The sequence below is a fragment of the Saccostrea cucullata genome, unplaced genomic scaffold (assembly GCF_032062105.1).
Source record: "Saccostrea cucullata isolate Sc308-1 unplaced genomic scaffold, CSIRO_AGI_Scuc_v1 ctg457, whole genome shotgun sequence".
NCBI classification, from domain to species: domain Eukaryota; kingdom Metazoa; phylum Mollusca; class Bivalvia; order Ostreida; family Ostreidae; genus Saccostrea; species Saccostrea cuccullata.
Genome location: NW_026933724.1, coordinates 79,514 through 98,218, shown reverse-complemented (window position 1 = coordinate 98,218; position 18,705 = coordinate 79,514). Strand labels below are relative to the sequence as shown.

General features: G+C 33.4%; 1 protein-coding gene across 1 annotated transcript in view; it reads left to right on the top strand.

The window, feature by feature from the left end:
- Positions 1–1,117: 1,117 nt before the first annotated feature.
- LOC134239117 (uncharacterized) overlaps positions 1,118–18,705 on the top strand; it is a 33,288-nt gene continuing 15,700 nt past the window's right edge. The window contains exons 1-3 of the mRNA XM_062721273.1: positions 1,118–1,185; positions 1,477–1,576; positions 1,766–1,897. Coding sequence (XP_062577257.1) covers positions 1,141–1,185; positions 1,477–1,576; positions 1,766–1,897 — 277 coding nt within the window. The 5' untranslated portion in view covers positions 1,118–1,140. The remainder of the gene's footprint in view (positions 1,186–1,476; positions 1,577–1,765; positions 1,898–18,705) is intronic.

The window sequence follows — 18,705 nt, the reverse complement described above, 5'->3', positions numbered from 1 at the left end:
GAACTGTACTTTACAGGATGGCTCTCTGTATCTTGGTTTAAATGCTGAAAAAACCCCTAAATATCAACGAATCAATTAAGGAACGGCCATTTGATTCGGGGGGGGGGGGGGGGGGGGTTAGAGAGTTGGATTATTTTCATGTTTGTGGTGGATATAGCATTTATTTTTCACTGGAACAAAAATGACCAAAAAAATCAACAACAACAAAAACAACAACCAAAAAAAGAAGGAATATATCAAAGTGAAAAACTTCAATGGGGGGGGGTTACTAGCACTAGTCGTCCTGGACAGATTATTTATTTTCTTGCCCAGTTAAAGACTATTTATTTTCAACACTTTCGTGGACATATTATTTACATGTACCAAAATCTGCTAGCCTTCCCTCCTTCAGAATCAAATGGTCGTCCAATCTGAATAATCTTGCCATTCAGTCAAAAATTAGAAATATGATATGTCATGCTGTCATATATCAAGTGCATGCGCAGTATCATGATTATGCCACTCTAAAATCTGTATACACATGATGCACCACAATCGATGTCATATATATACATGTAATAGACCTATATTCCTTTGTGTGGTAAAGTGCGTGATTACCGCACAGTGAAATTGGAAAAAAAGGTTCAATAAGGTAAGTTTAAAAAGTTTCTGAGTTGGAGTTAAAAATAAGTCTGAAAGCCTGTTTACTTCTCTAGTATGTTGTCGAATGGTCAAGTTCGGTTCCATTGGGAATCTGACTTGAGCCAATACACCCAACGTAAGTTTAATTCAGTCAGAAATTAAACTTAGTTTTACGTAAGTTAAATTAAGCTTCGATTTAAAGTTCAAATGTAAATGTGTTCATCTATACGCGTACGCTTAGCTTCTCATTCAATCGACAACATATAGAAATATAATACCCTTAACGTGTTTGTATTTTCCACAACACTGGCCCGTAGCGGTTAAAACTGTCTGAATCCTGGAATCTGCAAAACGCTATACTCAGAAAAATAGTGTGTGTAGACCTGGGGGGGGGGATTCAGTGGGCTTGTGATAGTTTGCTAATTTTTCATTATTTCATGTGTATAGAATCATATACTTTGAATGGAATTTCATTTTGCTTTTCATGCAGGAGGAGCAATCCTCAGATGAAATCTAACAATGTTCCTGTTCGTTCCTTTTCGTCAGGTTACAATTCTGTCATGTGTGAGTATATTATAACTCTGCACTCCTATTGAGGAAGTATATCTACTTGACCGACTTTGATCTGTATTTAATACTACTTCCTCATTCTAAAATATACCACGCTTACTTTCCAATTATCTATAAACATGAAATAAATCTGACATAGTCATGATATAGTTTCTTGAATTTTTTTATTTCCTTATAATCATGATAAAACTTGTATAATTATTACAATATTATCGTGGTAATTAATTTCAAATAAAGTTTCTCGGATGGAAATGTGTGCACATGATTAAATCCATTTTCCTTTAGTTCTTGACGATTGTCCTTTCCTGTAAACAATGGATCCTAAGAAGGGAAAATTACCGAACAGGAGTTGTCCTGAAATGTTGTGCCATCAGTTGCAATCCAGGTAGAATAATTATTTGCTAAAAGTATTTTACCATTAAAATACGGTATATACGTTCCTTTTTACTAAGCTGTAAAGTGGAGTATGGGCTGTTCATGTTCTTATCGCGAATAAAAAAAAAGTAAAAAAGTTGTGTGTATGTACAGAAAGCAACTGTGTTAAATTCCTTCAAAAACATTCTTCCTTTTCCAGGTTCGTATGTTGTGGTGTGTACCTCTAATTGGACGAATGATATATGTAGAACCTGTCCTGAGGGGACTTACATGGAGGATCCGACAAACTCTTCTCTGCCGCGGTCTTGTATTCCCCACGAATGCCCGCCCAGTAAATAATTATAATGTCATGATTCACCCATAAAGTCAATATCATATATTGTCATGAGTCATCCCATTCAATATCATATTATGTCTTGAATCATCCTATTTGATATCATGTATTGTCATGAATCATCCCATTAAATATCATACACTACTATTGTCATGAATCATCCCATTCAATATCATATATTACTATTGTTATGAATCATCCCATTCAATATATATCATAAATATCACATATCATATATTGTCCTGAATTATCTCATTGTTCAATATCGTATATTGTCATAAATCATCCAAGTAAATATCAATACTTATATGATTGCGCCCATGTGAAAAGGGTCCTTATGGCAATTTTTATGCATTTTGAGTTTTTCACGGATTCTGATAGACTAAGGTTAGAAGTTGTCAAATATGAATTTTTATGGTCCTACGTCTACTCTAAGTAGGTTTTTTCTTCCTTTTTATCAAATATACTTTAACAGGTTAATGATGACGTCATGTTTTTCAACAACGTCAAACGTTTTCAGAGTGAACGTTAAATGATTTTCTTCTGTAATTTTACTACGGTGATTAATAGTTGTATAATATTTGATATTTTTCCATGCACATTATTTTTATCTCATTGTCTCTTTTAATTATTAATAATTATTTAATAGTTATATATATTATGGATTCATGATCAGTGGTGTATAGTATTATGAGTGAGTGTTTGTTTTACATTTCACTTTTCTATGACACCAGGGGGAAACCTGAACAGCGGGCAACATCCATTCATTTTTTTTTTGGAACAATTATTTTCTCAAACAAAATATTTACTGGTAATCCATGCAAGAGTCATTTGATAAGCCTGTAGAATTCATTAGAAAATTATTTATATTTAACAATTGTTCTCGATAGGTCAAGATTTCAGCATAAAACGATATATCTTAAGTTACCATATATGTGAAAATTATTTTTTTTTTAAATTACAACATTACGCTACCTAAATGCTACTGCGAAGTTAAAATTTAGTTGATTGTTCTTTCTTTCTAAATTTTATATAAAGACAGAAAAATTGTGAAGTGTGGTACATGTAACATGTAATTACGATACACAATGGACTGTAAATAAAAAGGAAATTCGGTTGATTCACTGCACCTATAAGGTTGTCTGTCTGCATTGGGTCAATAATGACACTGCTTTTTTGAAAATATAAAGGATACACGAAATATTTTTCAGTCTAGCAGTAAAAATATTTTAATATTAACCAACCAAAAGATGGAAATTTTAAGAACAAATGAATGAGTTATAATCCGCAATCATTTACACAATAGATAAACCCAGAATTAACATTTGTAGGATTATGTGTATGTTGGTGAAGGGGGGGGGGTGGTAAAAAATCTACATGGCAGAAACTTACAATTCTTGTCAACACGAGTTAAAATAAATAAAAAAATATATATTTTTTTTAATTCAGAAGTTTTAGGTGCACCCAATACCATTAACCCTACAACTTGCAGATTCACTTTTTTATTTAGGTTTGAAATAATGCTGCCTATTATTCTTCTTTTTATATTTGTACCTTTAATTCTGAGCATTGCCATTTTCAAAATCGCACAGCAATCATAAACACTATGAACCTGGAACTGAATTGCTATGAATTCAGTATTGTTAATCATGTATATAATGATACCCTAAAATTAAAAAATCTGGTTTTATTTTATGAAATGGAGGGTTTTAGAAGCACACCCATAGAATTAAATTAAAGATGCATTCAATATAAATATTTTTATCTACCCTACATCCTCTCTCTCTCTCTCTCTCTCTCTCTCTCATCAGATTTGCTTGACCAGCTCTATTAATGTTAGAACATTAAGAAAAAATTTTTTTCATTCGGATGTTTTTTGCTTGTTTTAATTTCTCTAAATTGAAGTATCTTTGTGCAACAAGAATACAAGACAAAACAACATTTTTAAATTTTAATTTATTTAATCATGATTATAAGGTAGACGCTTTACATGTTTATTATTTTTTTAAAAATGCAATTCGTCATGAAATTATTTCATTAAAAAAAAGATATAGATAAGAGATTTGAAAAAAAAATTAAAGTCTGTTCAATTTTGCATTTTTCTTTTTTTTTTTCTTTGTTTTTTCCTTTTTGTACATTAACCTTATTCCCAAAGTACAATAATATTTTTTTAATTTAAAAATTCATAATTATGATGACGATTAAAAGTTTTTTTATTTGGTTATAAAATATGACTTTTATAATCCGGGAGAAAATTCATGCGAACATGCAGCTGAAATGTGAAAAAGTACGCAGCTAAAATAGTGAATGTCCCTGTCTGGTACCCCTGTTACATCGATTGTTGACATCAGAGTTATCTCTCCTATTTTTATTTATAGAAAATACAAATAATCTTGACTATCGTTCTTACACATTCTTGCTAGATTTGTAAAAAAACGTGGAAGATGTATGTTTAGTTTCAACATTTGTACAAACAATTTAACAACAGTTTAAGCAGTATGCACCGATGAATCAATGTTTACAAGTGATCGACGCGATCGCGATGTATATTTGAGAGTGGTGGAGCGAATCTCAAAGAAGTAGGAAGACAATTTTCCTTTGCAATATTTTTTACGATATACCCTGTCTAAGATGTATTCTAAAAATGGTATAAATATGTAAATAAAATTTATCTAGAGTATGAAGGTTCAATATGCTATCAGAAAACACCTTGTCTACAGATTCTATACATTTAATTACGCATGTATAGGAAAACTATTGGTATTATAGAGACGTATTTATATAATAATGTTTGTTAAGAAACCAGTTCTAAATGTTTTTATTTAATATTCATATCTATTAAAATCAGTGGATTAGGAGATTCAGATATTGATTAAATTAATTTATAAATGAAAATAAATTCCACATGTTGGAAACAGCGATAAAAACTCTGGATGCATCAAACGTCAAAACACGTGGTTAAAAAAAATCTGCGTCGAAGTTCACCGTCAGTCTGCAACGTCACATCTTTATGACGTTATTTCTCTGTTTTAGCAAATATGCCATAAGGACCCTTTTGTCATGGGCACAATCATATATTGTCATGATTCAGCCCCTTTCAATATCACATATTGTCATGATAGTAATCTGAACTAGTGCTAATTGTAACGGGGACCGTTACAGATGTTCCCCAAACGCTCCCAAACTCCCCTTTGGTGCCATATTCCCTATAATCTCTATTAGATAAGAAATACTTTATGGAATTTAGACTTAATCAAGGTCTTCCCAGAAAAATACAAAATTTAAAAATAGGCATTACACGTGTGTTCATGTGCGTAACGACTATATTTTCTTGTCTACACTATCTCAAATTTTAAAATACTTAATATCAAAGCATTTAATCCAAAAGTATTAAAAAATTCACTCATTCGAGTGTATTTTTAATTTTACTCATTTAACGTGCACGCACGTGCAAGCACGTGCATAATGACTACACCTTCTTGTAGGAGTCCCTTATATTTATCTATGTTCTAAATCACATCCTGTTTGGTTGAAAAACAAGGGAGTTATAGCCATTTGAAGTTTCAGCCAATCAGATTACAGCAAACATGCATGCGCGTGATTTCATAAATTTTTATCTTTATCGTATTGAAGGATATCTAAATGAATGACTATATTTTAAAATTCCAAACATTTCGTCAAAAAACAAAGGAGATATAGCCATATAAAGTTTCAGCCAATCAGATTGCAGCACACGTGCATGCGCGTGATTTCACGAGTTTTTTTTTCTATATCATATTTTAGGATATCTTAATGCATGACTATGTTTTAAATTTCAAAGCATTTCGTCATAAAACAAAGGAGATATAGCCATATAAAGTTTCAGCCAATCAGATTGCAGCACACGTGCATGCACGTGATTTCATGAATTTTTTCTATATCATATTTTAGGATATCTTAATGCATGACTATGTTTTAAATTTCAAAGCATTTCGTCAAAAAACAAAGGAGATATAGCCATTTTATGTTTCAGCCAATCAGATTGCAGCACGCGCGCAGGCGCATGATTTCATGATTTTTTTATATATATCATGCTGTAGATCTTCGTAATGTAGGACTATGTCCAAAATTTCAAAAGATTATGACAAGAAACAAGAAAGATATTGAGACTTTAGTTTCAGCCAATCAGAGCGAAGCGCACGTGCATGCGCGTGAGATCTTGCTATTTTGATGATGCCATCTTGTCTATACTACTTATGTATCCTTACATTATGAGTTTCAAAAAAATTCATCAAGAGAAAGAAAAGTTACAGCAATATCCATTATATTGGTCATTTCATGTGTTGCACGTGCGCGCTCTTGCAAGCACGTGCGCGCAAAATGACCTTCGTTCGGCAAATCTACATAACATCCCTACTGACCCTAAAAAGGTTTTACATAAGTCGGATGTGTAGTTTACAAGATCACTCGCGGACAAAATTTTCCCAGGAAGAAAAATAATAATAACTAGTGCTAATTGTAACGGGAACCGTTACAGATGTTCCCCAAACGCTCCCCAACTCCCTTTCGGTGCCATATTCCCTGTAAGCTTCATTAAATAAGACACACTCTGTGCATTTTTGACTTACACAACGTTTTCCCAGAAGGATACCAATTATATTCAATTTTTAGCATTGCACCCAAGCGCATGTGAATGCATGGGCGTTATGACCATATCATCTTGTCTACACTATTTATCTATTTTAATATACTATGTATTAAAGCATTCAGTCCAAAAGTAATAAAAATCACTCATTCAAGAGTATTTTTAAATATACTCGTTTCAAATGCACGCACGTGCGTGTACGTGCATGATGACCATACCTTCTTGTAGGAGTCCCTTACATCTATCTATGTTCTAAATCTCATCCTGTTTGGTTGAAAAACATGGGAGTTATATCCATTTAAAGTTTCAGCCAATCAGATTGCAGCACACGTGCATGCGCGTGATTTCATGATTTTTTTTTCTATATCATTTTGTAGGATATCCTAATGCATGACTATATTTTAAATTTCAAAGAATTTCGTCAAAAAACAAAGGAGAAATAGCCATTTAAAGTTTCAGCCAATCAGATTGCAGCACACGTGCATGCGCGTGATTTCATGATTTTTTTTCTGTATCATTTTGTAGGATATCCTAATGCATGACTATATTTTAAATTTCAAAGAATTTCGTCAAAAACTAAAGGAGATATTGCCATTTAAAGTTTCAGCCAATCAGCTTGCAGCACGCGCACATGCGCATGCTTTCATGAAAATTTTTATTTATCATGCGGTAGATCTTCATAATGTAGGACTATGTTCAAAATTTCAAAGGATTATGACAAGAAACAAGAAAGTTATTGAGACTTTAGTTTCAGCCAATCAGAGCGAAGTGCACGTGCATGCGCGTGAGATCTTGCTATTTTGACCATGCTATCTTGTCTATACTACTAATGTATCCTTACATTATGAGTTTCAAAAAATTTCATCAAAAAATAGAAAAGTTACGGCAATATCCATTATATTGGTAATTTCACCTGTTGCACGTGCGCGCTCTTGCAAGCACGTGCGCGCAAAATGACCTTTGTTTGGCAACTCTACATAACATGCCTACTGACCCTAAAAAGGTTTCACCTAAGTCGGATGTGTAGTTTACAAGATCACTCGTGGACAAAATTTTCCCAGGAAGAAGAAAAATAATAATAAGAACTAGACTCTTGTTGCCATGGCAACAAAAAAGTCTTCCGTTCCTGTACGATACCGTTTGCATTGATTTTTATATGTAGAGAAATGTGTACATTATGTAATAAATTTAAAATTGTAAGAAACTAAGTATGTCATTTCGGTACTCGCAGTCCTTTGATTTTTACTGCAAAAATAAATGTATCTGTTGTCCCTCTGCATGCAATTTTTTGTTTGGTTAAAGACCCAATTTTTTTACCGTACGGTTACCTGAGGAGGGGGAGTGGTCAAAGTAACAGTGGTGTTATTTACCTGGAGACCCCCAATACTCAAGATGTCAAAAATCTGTGTATACGTAGCATTACACAGGAAGTCTGTGTTTGGTAATCAGGGTAAACATTACGTGTTTTTTGTCTGGTTTTGAGTGAAACTACGTAAAATAATTATTTTAAGATGGAATATATTTGTAAACTAAACGCATTCATCGAAATCATGGTAATGTTTTGAAGGGAAAAAAATAATAAGATACAAGTATATCGTTTAAGAAATTTTTTTCCTTACATAAAAGAAAAATTCACGAGTAAAAACTACAAATCAATTATATTTATCTTTTTTACTCTTCAATAAAAGAAATCACTTGATTAAAAAAAGTCTGACTATTGAAATAAAAAAAAATATTGATCCACCTATTCGTCGTGCATGTGAACATGCATTTACCGCGATCGGAATATTTTTTTATGGCCAACAATGTTGTCCAAAATATTCCATATTTTTTATTCTTCGTGTGTTAACAAAATTTTATTTTTAGAAAGATTTCTTTTCAGAATCGATCACTACTAATTATCTTCACATTTTCATTACGTATACATACAGACGCTAGAGTAAATTCGAGCATTAATTCTAACATCAATTTCTGTGCAACATCGTGCGGATTGTAGCCATAGTACAAAATAAAACATCTTTTAAAAACTATGCTTTGCCGTTTATTAGTGCTGAATATTTTTCTTCTATCCCATTTCTTAAAAAATAATTTAGTTCGTCGGACTTCTAATTACGGCAATTAGAGCTGGTTTCTGTGGACGCGGTATTTTTTTCTACGTGGACGATATAATACTTACAAGTAACAAACAGCAATGAAGATAGAAAAGAAATATTTCATTATGTCAATGTTTTAGTAGTCTACTTCCAATTATTTTTTGAAATAAAATTCAAACATATTGGAGTTTTCTAATCCGCGTGTATACTATGCGGGTGCATGAAAGCGTTTGACGCGTGACCAGGTAATTGTTTTCAAAACATGCAAACTCAGATTATCAAGAAGCACAGGTAGCTAAATCAGAAGCTATTGTTTTTTTTAATGATTGACAGGCGGTAAATTATTGATCTTGAATCAGGTAGATTTTGGGGGCGTTAACATAAAATTGGGTGTTTAAGAAGCATATTTAAACTTACTTTAGATTAAAAAAAAAATAAATGAGGAGTATCTAGAAGACAACGTCTCAGAACTTACCGTACTTTGATTTTCACTACAAAAATGAAAGTATTCACCGTCCTTGATGTATACACATGACAAATTAAAATACGTGTTTATATGAATTGAATTTTTGCATTCAAAGAAAGATTTACATGTATATATAAGTCAAAGTAAAATAAAATAGTTAATATCCTTTCAGTACTTGCGGTACTATGACTTTTATTGATTGACAAAAAATAGGTAACTTATTGTATGCATTGATGTCTATGTGTAGGAAAAACATGCCTGTTTATACTACATACATGTACATGTACATTTTAGTGAGAAAAAGGTTGGTATCTAAAACAGTCCTCTCAGTACTTTAGGTACTTTGATTTTCATTGCAATTATGTTATCTTAATCTTAATATAAATGAGTCTATATGTTTTGATTTTTGTATGCAGAAAAAAACATGTAAACGTAACCTTTGTGTAATTTAAAGTAATAAATGCCCCTTTAGTACTTTCAGTACTTTGATTTTATAAATGCAAAACGAAAGTAGCTGAAATCTACAAAAGGCGTGATCTGATTTTAAAACAAATCATATATTTGGATATTGTGGATCTATCTCTATTATGCCCAGAAATATTTTGAAAAAAATATTAAAAACAAAAAAGTCGAAAATTGACCGAAACACAAATTCACTTCCGGTCCGGACAGGAAGTATCAAAAACACACGAAAACTACTTTAAAACAAAGGGAATGTCATGACCTAATAATCCTGTAAATTCCACATCTTTACCTTAAACCGTTCTTGAGAAAAATTCTGGACAAAAATTCATTTTAAATTTAGAAAATTGGCCATAACTTCGGACCGGAAGTAAATTTTTCAAAAAACGGAATTTTATATAAACTTCTTATATCAGCCTACTATCATGTGAAAAATTGCGAAAATCTATCCAACCATCTCTGAGTAATCGCGCTCACAAAATTTGGGAGGAATAATAATAATAATAATAAAAAGAAACAATACAATCACTATAAGTCTTCCGTTGTGAACGGAAGACTTAATAATAATAATAAGAAACAGAGTAAAAACAATATGTTCCCCAACTTCGTTTGGGGAACATAACTAGTGCTAATTGTAACGGGGACCGTTACAGATGTTCCCCAAACGCTCCCCAACTCCCTTTTATAGTCATATTCCCTGTAAGCGTAATTAGACAAGAAAAACTCTATGCATTTGAGACTTTCACAACGTTTACTCAGAAGTGTACCATGTTCATTCAAATTTTATCATTGCACACTTGTGCATGTGAATGCATGTGCGTAATGACCATATCATATTGTCTACACAATCTATATATTTTAATATGCTAAATATTAAAGTATTTAATCCAAAAGTGTATTTTTTTTATTTTCCTATTTCACGTGCACACACGTGCATACATGAGCATGGTGACCATACCTTCTTGTAGAAGTCCATTACATCTATCTATGTTCTAAATCCCAACCCGTTCTGTTGAAACCAAGGGAGTAATAGCTGTTAAAAGTATCAGCCAATCAGATTGCAGTGCACGTACACGAACATGTATGCATGTGCATGGTGACCATACCTTCTTGTAAAAGTCGATTATATATATATCTATGTTCCAAATCCCATACTGTTTGGTTGAAAACAAAGGGAGTTATAGCTATTTAAAGTTTCAGCCAATCAGATTGCAGCGCACGTGCATACACGTGTTTTCATGATAGCTACTATATATCATGTTGTAGGATATCCTAATGCATGGCTATGTTCAAAATTTCAAAGGATTTCGCCGAAAAACAAGAAAGATATTGATACTTTAGTTTCAGCCAATCAGAGCAAAGCGCACGTGCATGCGCGTGAGATCTTGCTATTTTGACCATGTCATGTTGTCTATGCTACTAATATATCCTTATATTATGAGTTTCAAAGCATTTCATCAAAAATGTAAAAAGTTACGCTTTTATCAATTAATTCGGTCATTTCACGTGTTGCACGTGCACGCTCTTGCAAGCACGTGCGCGCAAAATGACCTTCGTTCCGCAAATCTACATCACATGCCTACTGACCCTAAAAAGGTTTTACCTAAGTCGGATGTGTAGTTTACAAGATCACTCCCGGACAAAAAAGTACCCAGGAAGAAGAAGAAGAAGAACTAGAAAGTCTGCTATTGCAAGCAATAGCATATGTCGCCCCGTATTAGACAAGACTTTCATTTTTATCATCACTAAAACAAAAGTCCATAAGCTAAGTTTGAAAACCTTTGAGTTATATCAGTCCTTTCCATTGGAAACGGAAGACCTTAATTCGGTACATCCCTCTCATTATTTTTAGAATCGGTAGGAGAAGAAAGTAGTGCAGGAAAATTACAAGTTCCTCAATTTGCAGACTTGCATAAACGAAATCTGGCAGATGTACTGAACTGAGCCTCATACTTGTTAATTGGCAGTATCTTTCCTATCATAAAAGCTTGGGAAATGTAATTTATGAAGAAGATCAGCCGAATTATTTTGTGTATTGTAACGCCAGTGGGAACTCTGAAATTTCCCTCTTTCACTTTCATTTTAGAGGTTCTACCGAAAAACGAATCAGACATGCCACCATCAATTCGAGCATTTCTGCATTGCAGAGAGCTGATGTGTGTTATGAGATGATAAATCATGTGTGACCTTTCTCAGTTTAGCGGAATCATGAACATTTTCGGCGAGATGAATGTTTTGTATACAGTGGTGATCAAGGCTTTGCGAACCATCAGGAGCGGATCAAAGAATTTATGAATGAATAAAAACTATGGAAATGACGTACCAATTTTTTAATTTATACTTGCACTATCTAATGAAATGAATAATATACAAGTGATAGATATACAAGAAAACGCGAAATGATAATAAATGCAGCTGACAATCGTTATTTTTTTTTATAGATATAAAATAGATAAAATAAAATATTTATAAATTCAAGAGACAAAACAGAAGGAGAATGAATGATGGCAAAATATCACATGACGGGAACTGAATTTTATGAATGAAGATTTTAAAAAGTTACTTGTAAGTTGTATATGTTATATCTGTGTATTCTACTTGGCTGTGTGCTTCAAAAAAAAAGGGGGGGGGTCGTCTTGAACATAGTAAATAGCCATAACGTTTGAACGGTAAGTACTAGGGCTTTCGTATTTCAAATATGTAATCCTTGTGAAAAGAACTTTTATTGGATACGACGAACTTTGACCCTTTGACCTAGACCTTGGAGAACACATGTGTACATCTGAATCTTTTTTTCTGTTTCGTTTCTATGGCAACCGTGAGCGACTCATTACAATTATTTTGAAAGTAGAAATCACTTTGACACATTGCAAGGAATAAACATTGAAAGTTTCAAAACGATTGCCTGAGTAGTTATTGAGAAAATCGAAATTAAAGAATTTTTACTTTCACCCGGTTTCCATGGCAATAATCGATTATATGAAAATTTTAAATACGAGTTGCAGAACTACAGATACTAATGCTTAAAATAAGAAAAGTTTCATGACGAACGTTTAAGGGACCAGAGAGAACACTCTCGGACAAAATTTGTCGCTTTTTACAGGTTTCCATGGCAACGGTAGACATATTGGAACTGAACGACCTCACTGCACAACTACAACCAGTGATCGTCCTTTGAGGAAAGTTTCAGGAAGATTGTCCCAGCCATCTCCGAGAAACAGCCTGGATAAAAAAAACATGCGTACAATATCAATATGTCGTCCCCGACTTCGTTCGGGGCGACATAATAACTCCTGAATTTTTTTTTATCAATAACTCCTGAATTTTCCCCTTCAATTCGAGCATTTCTGCATTGCAGAGAGCTGATGTGTGTTATGAGATGATAAATCATGTGTGACCTTTCTCAGTTTAGCGGAATCATGAACATTTTCGGCGAGATGAATGTTTTGTATACAGTGGTGATCAAGGCTTTGCGAACCATCAGGAGCGGATCAAAGAATTTATGAATGAATAAAAACTATGGAAATGACGTACCAATTTTTTAATTTATACTTGCACTATCTAATGAAATGAATAATATACAAGTGATAGATATACAAGAAAACGCGAAATGATAATAAATGCAGCTGACAATCGTTATTTTTTTTTATATAGATAAAATAAAATATTTATAAATTCAAGAGACAAAACAGAAGGAGAATGAATGATGGCAAAATATCACATGACGGGAACTGAATTTTATGAATGAAGATTTTAAAAAGTTACTTGTAAGTTGTATATGTTATATCTGTGTATTCTACTTGGCTGTGTGCTTCAAAAAAAAAGGGGGGGGGGTCGTCTTGAACATAGTAAATAGCCATAACGTTTGAACGGTAAGTACTAGGGCTTTCGTATTTCAAATATGTAATCCTTGTGAAAAGAACTTTTATTGGATACGACGAACTTTGACCCTTTGACCTAGACCTTGGAGAACACATGTGTACATCTGAATCTTTTTTTCTGTTTCGTTTCTATGGCAACCGTGAGCGACTCATTACAATTATTTTGAAAGTAGAAATCACTTTGACACATTGCAAGGAATAAACATTGAAAGTTTCAAAACGATTGCCTGAGTAGTTATTGAGAAAATCGAAATTAAAGAATTTTTACTTTCACCCGGTTTCCATGGCAATAATCGATTATATGAAAATTTTAAATACGAGTTGCAGAACTACAGATACTAATGCTTAAAATAAGAAAAGTTTCATGACGAACGTTTAAGGGACCAGAGAGAACACTCTCGGACAAAATTTGTCGCTTTTTACAGGTTTCCATGGCAACGGTAGACATATTGGAACTGAACGACCTCACTGCACAACTACAACCAGTGATCGTCCTTTGAGGAAAGTTTCAGGAAGATTGTCCCAGCCATCTCCGAGAAACAGCCTGGATAAAAAAAACATGCGTACAATATCAATATGTCGTCCCCGACTTCGTTCGGGGCGACATAATAACTCCTGAATTTTTTTTTATCAATAACTCCTGAATTTTCCCCTTCAATTCGAGCATTTCTGCATTGCAGAGAGCTGATGTGTGTTATGAGATGATAAATCATGTGTGACCTTTCTCAGTTTAGCGGAATCATGAACATTTTCGGCGAGATGAATGTTTTGTATACAGTGGTGATCAAGGCTTTGCGAACCATCAGGAGCGGATCAAAGAATTTATGAATGAATAAAAACTATGGAAATGACGTACCAATTTTTTAATTTATACTTGCACTATCTAATGAAATGAATAATATACAAGTGATAGATATACAAGAAAACGCGAAATGATAATAAATGCAGCTGACAATCGTTATTTTTTTTTATATAGATAAAATAAAATATTTATAAATTCAAGAGACAAAACAGAAGGAGAATGAATGATGGCAAAATATCACATGACGGGAACTGAATTTTATGAATGAAGATTTTAAAAAGTTACTTGTAAGTTGTATATGAATTCAGGAGTTCGGGGCGACATAATAACTCCTGAATTTTTTTTTATCAATAACTCCTGAATTTTCCCCTTCAATTCGAGCATTTCTGCATTGCAGAGAGCTGATGTGTGTTATGAGATGATAAATCATGTGTGACCTTTCTCAGTTTAGCGGAATCATGAACATTTTCGGCGAGATGAATGTTTTGTATACAGTGGTGATCAAGGCTTTGCGAACCATCAGGAGCGGATCAAAGAATTTATGAATGAATAAAAACTATGGAAATGACGTACCAATTTTTTAATTTATACTTGCACTATCTAATGAAATGAATAATATACAAGTGATAGATATACAAGAAAACGCGAAATGATAATAAATGCAGCTGACAATCGTTATTTTTTTTTATATAGATATAGATAAAATAAAATATTTATAAATTCAAGAGACAAAACAGAAGGAGAATGAATGATGGCAAAATATCACATGACGGGAACTGAATTTTATGAATGAAGATTTTAAAAAGTTACTTGTAAGTTGTATATGTTATATCTGTGTATTCTACTTGGCTGTGTGCTTCAAAAAAAAAGGGGGGGGGGTCGTCTTGAACATAGTAAATAGCCATAACGTTTGAACGGTAAGTACTAGGGCTTTCGTATTTCAAATATGTAATCCTTGTGAAAAGAACTTTTATTGGATACGACGAACTTTGACCCTTTGACCTAGACCTTGGAGAACACATGTGTACATCTGAATCTTTTTTTCTGTTTCGTTTCTATGGCAACCGTGAGCGACTCATTACAATTATTTTGAAAGTAGAAATCACTTTGACACATTGCAAGGAATAAACATTGAAAGTTTCAAAACGATTGCCTGAGTAGTTATTGAGAAAATCGAAATTAAAGAATTTTTACTTTCACCCGGTTTCCATGGCAATAATCGATTATATGAAAATTTTAAATACGAGTTGCAGAACTACAGATACTAATGCTTAAAATAAGAAAAGTTTCATGACGAACGTTTAAGGGACCAGAGAGAACACTCTCGGACAAAATTTGTCGCTTTTTACAGGTTTCCATGGCAACGGTAGACATATTGGAACTGAACGACCTCACTGCACAACTACAACCAGTGATCGTCCTTTGAGGAAAGTTTCAGGAAGATTGTCCCAGCCATCTCCGAGAAACAGCCTGGATAAAAAAAACATGCGTACAATATCAATATGTCGTCCCCGACTTCGTTCGGGGCGACATAATAACTCCTGAATTTTTTTTTATCAATAACTCCTGAATTTTCCCCTTCAATTCGAGCATTTCTGCATTGCAGAGAGCTGATGTGTGTTATGAGATGATAAATCATGTGTGAACTTTCTCAGTTTAGCGGAATCATGAACATTTTCGGCGAGATGAATGTTTTGTATACAGTGGTGATCAAGGCTTTGCGAACCATCAGGAGCGGATCAAAGAATTTATGAATGAATAAAAACTATGGAAATGACGTACCAATTTTTTAATTTATACTTGCACTATCTAATGAAATGAATAATATACAAGTGATAGATATACAAGAAAACGCGAAATGATAATAAATGCAGCTGACAATCGTTATTTTTTTTTATATAGATAAAATAAAATATTTATAAATTCAAGAGACAAAACAGAAGGAGAATGAATGATGGCAAAATATCACATGACGGGAACTGAATTTTATGAATGAAGATTTTAAAAAGTTACTTGTAAGTTGTATATGTTATATCTGTGTATTCTACTTGGCTGTGTGCTTCAAAAAAAAGGGGGGGGGGTCGTCTTGAACATAGTAAATAGCCATAACGTTTGAACGGTAAGTACTAGGGCTTTCGTATTTCAAATATGTAATCCTTGTGAAAAGAACTTTTATTGGATACGACGAACTTTGACCCTTTGACCTAGACCTTGGAGAACACATGTGTACATCTGAATCTTTTTTTCTGTTTCGTTTCTATGGCAACCGTGAGCGACTCATTACAATTATTTTGAAAATAGAAATCACTTTGACACATTGCAAGGAATAAACATTGAAAGTTTCAAAACGATTGCCTGAGTAGTTATTGAGAAAATCGAAATTAAAGAATTTTTACTTTCACCCGGTTTCCATGGCAATAATCGATTATATGAAAATTTTAAATACGAGTTGCAGAACTACAGATACTAATGCTTAAAATAAGAAAAGTTTCATGACGAACGTTTAAGGGACCAGAGAGAACACTCTCGGACAAAATTTGTCGCTTTTTACAGGTTTCCATGGCAACGGTAGACATATTGGAACTGAACGACCTCACTGCACAACTACAACCAGTGATCGTCCTTTGAGGAAAGTTTCAGGAAGATTGTCCCAGCCATCTCCGAGAAACAGCCTGGATAAAAAAAACATGCGTACAATATCAATATGTCGTCCCCGACTTCGTTCGGGGCGACATAATAACTCCTGAATTTTTCTCATCAATAACTCCTGAATTTTCCCCTTCAATTCGAGCATTTCTGCATTGCAGAGAGCTGATGTGTGTTATGAGATGATAAATCATGTGTGAACTTTCTCAGTTTAGCGGAATCATGAACATTTTCGGCGAGATGAATGTTTTGTATACAGTGGTGATCAAGGCTTTGCGAACCATCAGGAGCGGATCAAAGAATTTATGAATGAATAAAAACTATGGAAATGACGTACCAATTTTTTAATTTATACTTGCACTATCTAATGAAATGAATAATATACAAGTGATAGATATACAAGAAAACGCGAAATGATAATAAATGCAGCTGACAATCGTTATTTTTTTTTATATAGATAAAATAAAATATTTATAAATTCAAGAGACAAAACAGAAGGAGAATGAATGATGGCAAAATATCACATGACGGGAACTGAATTTTATGAATGAAGATTTTAAAAAGTTACTTGTAAGTTGTATATGTTATATCTGTGTATTCTACTTGGCTGTGTGCTTCAAAAAAAAGGGGGGGGGGGTCGTCTTGAACATAGTAAATAGCCATAACGTTTGAACGGTAAGTACTAGGGCTTTCGTATTTCAAATATGTAATCCTTGTGAAAAGAACTTTTATTGGATACGACGAACTTTGACCCTTTGACCTAGACCTTGGAGAACACATGTGTACATCTGAATCTTTTTTTCTGTGTCGTTTCTATGGCAACCGTGAGCGACTCATTACAATTATTTTGAAAGTAGAAATCACTTTGACACATTGCAAGGAATAAACATTGAAAGTTTCAAAACGATTGCCTGAGTAGTTATTGAGAAAATCGAAATTAAAGAATTTTTACTTTCACCCGGTTTCCATGGCAATAATCGATTATATGAAAATTTTAAATACGAGTTGCAGAACTACAGATACTAATGCTTAAAATAAGAAAAGTTTCATGACGAACGTTTAAGGGACCAGAGAGAACACTCTCGGACAAAATTTGTCGCTTTTTACAGGTTTCCATGGCAACGGTAGACATATTGGAACTGAACGACCTCACTGCACAACTACAACCAGTGATCGTCCTTTGAGGAAAGTTTCAGGAAGATTGTCCCAGCCATCTCCGAGAAACAGCCTGGATAAAAAAAACATGCGTACAATATCAATATGTCGTCCCCGACTTCGTTCGGGGCGACATAATAACACCTGAATTTTTCTAATCAATAACTCCTGAATTTTCCCCTTCAATTCGAGCATTTCTGCATTGCAGAGAGCTGATGTGTGTTATGAGATGATAAATCATGTGTGAACTTTCTCAGTTTAGCGGAATCATGAACATTTTCGGCGAGATGAATGTTTTGTATACAGTGGTGATCAAGGCTTTGCGAACCATCAGGAGCGGATCAAAGAATTTATGAATGAATAAAAACTATGGAAATGACGTACCAATTTTTTAATTTATACTTGCACTATCTAATGAAATGAATAATATACAAGTGATAGATATACAAGAAAACGCGAAATGATAATAAATGCAGCTGACAATCGTTATTTTTTTTTATATAGATAAAATAAAATATTTATAAATTCAAGAGACAAAACAGAAGGAGAATGAATGATGGCAAAATATCACATGACGGGAACTGAATTTTATGAATGAAGATTTTAAAAAGTTACTTGTAAGTTGTATATGTTATATCTGTGTATTCTACTTGGCTGTGTGCTTCAAAAAAAGGGG